The sequence below is a fragment of the Phalangium opilio genome, unplaced genomic scaffold (assembly GCF_054372755.1).
Source record: "Phalangium opilio isolate 3A_F unplaced genomic scaffold, DU_Popi_V2 ptg000106l_1, whole genome shotgun sequence".
Lineage (NCBI taxonomy): Eukaryota > Metazoa > Arthropoda > Arachnida > Opiliones > Phalangiidae > Phalangium > Phalangium opilio.
The window spans coordinates 1,165,287-1,170,276 of NW_028324208.1; the positions used below are offsets into that span (position 1 = coordinate 1,165,287).

The 4,990-nt window shown below is 42.4% G+C and overlaps 1 protein-coding gene across 1 annotated transcript; it reads left to right on the top strand.

Annotated features, from left to right (window-relative positions):
* Positions 1 to 554: 554 nt before the first annotated feature.
* Positions 555 to 1,847, top strand: LOC149623865 (uncharacterized protein F54H12.2-like). Its single transcript, XM_089852212.1, has 3 exons — positions 555 to 1,234; positions 1,394 to 1,677; positions 1,720 to 1,847. The coding sequence occupies exons 1-3, from the start codon at positions 555 to 557 to the stop codon at positions 1,845 to 1,847; spliced, it is 1,092 nt and encodes a 363-aa protein (XP_089708338.1).
* Positions 1,848 to 4,990: the final 3,143 nt, after the last annotated feature.

Here is a 4,990-nt window from a genome sequence, read left to right on the forward strand (position 1 = left end):
TTACTTTGATATCATCGAAGTTAATATAAGGAATAGTTTAGGGGAACCGGCGCCATTTGAATACGGGAGCTTAACGGTTAAACTACACTTGCGATGCCTAAGCCAGACGTCTTAGAACGGAGACAATGTTGCTACAAGCAATATTACAATAATCAAGCGGGAACCGGAGGGTATTATATTGGAAATAACCCTAATTTGAAAGGGCACGGATTTGGGAGTTTTTTTAGCGGATTGGTAAGGTTTGTTAGGCCTTTGCTTACAAGCGGTGCCAAATTCCTCGGCAGAAAAGCCGTTAGTACAGGGACCAAAATTTTCAGTGACGTAGTATCGGGCAAGGATATTAAAGAGGCTGCTAAGAAAAGAGTAACGGAAACTTTAGATGATATTAGAACACAGCATGGGGGAGGGGGGAAACGTCGCAGACGTAAAAAGCCCTTGAAACGAAAACGGGCTCAAAGTAAAAAAGGTATAAAACGAGCGGCTACCAGGAAAATAAAGCCAGTTCGCCGTCGTATACCCTACAGGTCAAGACGACACGATATATTCTCCTAAACATGTTTCAAGCGACAATATCTGAGCTGGACTTTTTCGAATCTGTCCCGATTCAAACATCGGTAGAATCGGCCAAATATGTTTGCTATCGACCTATTTCGGTTTTGGATGGAGACTCTCAGATTGAATTTTACGTTCCTGGAAATGGTGAAGAATATATTGACGCCTCTCTAACTATGCTTTATGTTCGAGCTAAAATAGTACATACGGACGGTACCGATATCGATGACACAGATAACGTAGGACCCGTCAACAATTTTTTACATTCGCTCTGGGATACGGTGGAAGTAACCGCCAATGATACGCCTATTTCATCTTCAACCGGAAACTACGCCTTCAAAGCCTATCTAGAAACATTGCTAAACTATGGAGGAGACGCGAAAAAATCTCATTTAACTTCTTCTTTATGGCATAAAGATACGGCTGGGAAAATGGCTTCTGCAACTGAAAACCAGGGACATCTTGTTAGGAAAGAGCTAGCAAAGGGTTCGAAACAGATTGAAATGTACGGAGCCCTACACGCTGATATGTTTAACGTTTCAAAATTCATACCCAATGGCGTCAGCCTTAGAGTCAGGATGACCCGAAATAAACCAGGCTTTGTTTTGCTCGGAGCTCCTCCCCCCGGTGGCGTATGGTACAAACACGAAATACTCGAAGTAGGCTTATATATTCGTAAAGTGCGAGTAGCCCCTCGAGTAATGCTAGCTTTAGAATCGGCTTGGACTAAAGCCACGGCAAAATATCCATTCACTAGGACAGAAGTGAAAGTTTTTACCATTTCGGCAAATATTCAAAAAACTACTATAGATAACGTATATTTAGGGGTTTTACCAAACAGATTAACAGCGGGTTTAGTAACTCATAACTCGTATAACGGCAAATTGAGTTGGAACCCTTTCGACTTCCAAAACTTTAACGTGAATTATATTAATCCGATTATCGGCTCGGAACAAGTGCTAGCTAAGCCTTTGCGACCAAATTTCAAAAAGGGTCTTTACACTAGATCATATTATTCTCTGTTTACCGGATCTGGTACTCATTACAAAGACGATGGTAACGAAATATCTATGAAGGAGTATCCCAAAGGTTATACGCTTTACTGTTTTGATTTGACTCAAGATGGTACCGCGTCAGATATAAATCATTACAACCCTATATGACAAGGACAATTGCGACTTGAACTCGGGTTCGAAGAACCAGTACCCGAAACGCTGAGTTTGATCGTTTATTCAGAATTTCAAAGTTTAATGCACATAGATCATAATAGAACAGTCGTTGTAGATTCGCCATGAACGCTTCAACCATAAGAAGGGTTTTGAGATACACCCGCGGTTTCATGGGCGTATACCCGCGCGATGTTCTACCCAAATATATCCTTCGATACCCGGCTTCCATTGTTATAAATCTAGATAATCACAAAGGAAACGGTAGTCATTGGATTTGTCTCTATATCGATGGGAATAAACAATGTTATTATTTTGATTCCTTGGGGTTGGGTCCCTTGACAGAAGATATTAAAACATTTATGAGAGAAAATTCTACGAAAATAAACTATAATAGGAGGGCTTTGCAGCCCTCCGACAGTTCCGCTTGCGGTATATACTGCGTTGTATACATTATGCACAGAACGAGGAGAAGAAGCACAAACATGTTTTTCAAGAAATTTAAGAGGGATCCGTGGATGAATGACGTCATCATTTCCAACCTCTATAAGAGAACCACGCCCTCCCACTGAATTCTCTTACCCAATCCCGACTCGGTATTAGACCGTGTTATGACGTCAGCCGTTCCAGCCTCTATAAGAGAAACACACACCCCGTGAATTCTCGTATCCAATCCCGACTCGGTTGGTGTTATGACGTCAACCAATCTCTATAAAAGAAGCCCTACGGTCGTTAGAAGATTCATATCTACTCCCGGCTCGGTTTTAAACAGTCATCCACAGACTCGCTGCTAGTTATTATTATGAAGTCCGCCGTTATTGAATTAGAATACCTGAACGGACGCACTCGTAGTGATGGCAGCACGGACATTATCGTGAAAGAATTGGCCATAACAACCATCGAGGCCAAGCCGGCTACCGTTTCCTGGACATTCGCGCCGCCGTACAATAAATCACACGTCTCGATTTCAAAACAACGGCAAAACCAGTGGGTTTCGCGTAATCTGCACCGATTGGACTGGAATGCCGGCCTAACCTCATACGCCAAACTCGACGATTGCCTCGCCGCCGGTCTACAGGGGGTCGACCTAATCTTTTCAAAGGGTGACGAAAAAGTCACCTTTCTCTCTGACCGTCTCAACAGAACGGTTCACGACTTGAACGACTTCAAGTGTCCGAAAGCCACGACCGCGGACATCATTTCTCTTCCCGTACGGTGCTTGTACCCTCACCCCGTCGGTGAGCACCGAACGGCTTGCGCCTTTGACAAGGCTTTAATTTATGCCTTATGGGCTCACTCTAACAAGGCCGAAATTAATATTTCGTGCAATCTAGATATCCTTAATGATATTTACATGTAAAAAAAATGAATAAATGTATTTTTTCCTTTAAAAATGATTTTATTTTTTCAACATACACATATTACAGCTTGAAAACAGATTCTCTGAAGGGGGGAGAACATGTCTGGTCGTGTTATTTGCAGACGAGTGACGTAAACAACATTTGTAAAGGGGGGTGAGAGGTTCATAGCAGGGATGGCGAACGGGTCTGGGCACGAATTATCTTTAATCTTGGGGGGATCCATTTGGTTCGAATGTCGTAAACAACTTTGTATACAAAGAACGTCTGCGTGGCTGGCTGACAAGTCTGGGCATGATTGATAGGGGAGAGAGAGGGTGGGGGGCAGTTCTAGTTATAGGTTTAGTTTGGTGGTATGGGGGGTGGAATGGGGGTCGGCTCTTGATATAGTTTGAGTTTAGTTAAAGTTTAGTTTTTGGTGCGGGGGGAGGGCGAACGGGTCTGGGCATGAATTATTATTTTAGCCGCTAGGGGGGGTGTTGTACATGTTGAATTATATAAGCAAACGGAAAAGAACGTTGGGTTTCATAACTAGTATGAACACCGAGGCGAAAAGACGTGAAAGTTTCCATCGCTGGAAGGGTCCGTATACAAACCCCCGAGATCTAGCTAGAGACGGATTTTTTTATTTATATACGTATGGTCACGATACCGTAGAGTGTTATTTTTGTCACGGTATATTAAACGATTGGAAAATTCGGGATTCTGTGCACGAAGAACACAAACGTCATATTCCTAGTTGTCCCTTCATCCGCGGACTTCCAACAAACAACGTACCGATCGAAGACGACAAGGGTCACGACGTACCACCCACCGCCCGCTCTGATTATATGGAGTTTCGCATTCCAAAGTCTGTCATTCAAAAGGCAATTTTGGATACCTACGTCCAAGAAATTTTCAGCGACCCCAAGAACCGCGAGATGTTGAATACGACATGAATTCGGAAGAAGCCCGTTTAAAAACTTTCCAATCGTGGCCGTCGCTTTACGTTGATGCAGCCGAACTAGCGCGAGACGGGTTTTATTTAGGCCGTAGAGATACCTTCAGATGTTTCTTTTGCCATGGTACTCTTCAAGTATGGACAAACTCGGAATCGGTAAACGATAAACATAGACAATTGTACCCAGACTGTCCATACATTTTCGGGCAACAAACGCTAGTCCACACGGACCATACCTTCAGATGTTTCTTTTGCCACGGCACTCTTCAAGTATGGACAACCTCGGAATCGGTACGCGATAAACATAGACAATTGTACCCTGACTGCCCCTTCATTCTTGGAAAACGGACGCTCAATGTGCCTATCGAAGTAGACGTTACTTCGGAAAAAGATGACTATATCTGTCTTATCAAGAAAAGACGAATTTAAAAGACTCTTACAATGGTGAAAAAAAAAGTTACTTTTTGCCCTTTTACCGTAATATATAAAATACCTTACGAGGATCGTTTTAACTATTATTATATCGATAAATTGCATTTTAATGAACGCATCCGTAATATTAATACTTTTCTAGAAAAAATTTTTTATGTAAAAAAAATAAAACATGGATAAAATATTTAACGCCTCTTGATTTATACATATCGCAAAAGTAAAAAAAAATGCCCCGCTTTAAAAAAAATATTTTACCGGAATTAAAATTCCGTGTAAAATTAAAAAAACGTTGGGAGAGAAATTCCTAGGCTTGTACAGGCATTCCCCCGCTTTGCACGCGTAACGGAGAATAGGAAACCTAGAGATATATTCCTATAACATTTCAGTGCTATACTGAGAGAAAACGCGCGCCGCTATGGTTGTACACGCATTCCCCCGCTTTGCACATGTAACGGAGAAGAGGAAACGAAGAGAGAGGAAAAAAAAACTCTCCTTCGCAGCGCTCTCGCGCCGCTCGCCGCTAGGCTAGTACATTCGCAAGC

What these genes read in the sequence shown, in the direction of transcription:
- LOC149623865 (XM_089852212.1), top strand. Translation starts at nt 555, where the DNA reads ATGTTTCAAGCGACAATATCTGAGCTGGACTTTTTCGAATCTGTCCCG. An exon ending in GGCTTATATATTCGTAAAGT is followed by an intron (nt 1,235 to 1,393) that starts GCGAGTAGCCCC and finishes TTTACCAAACAG; the next exon opens with ATTAACAGCGGGTTTAGTAA. An exon ending in TTTTGATTTGACTCAAGATG is followed by an intron (nt 1,678 to 1,719) that starts GTACCGCGTCAG and finishes CTATATGACAAG; the next exon opens with GACAATTGCGACTTGAACTC.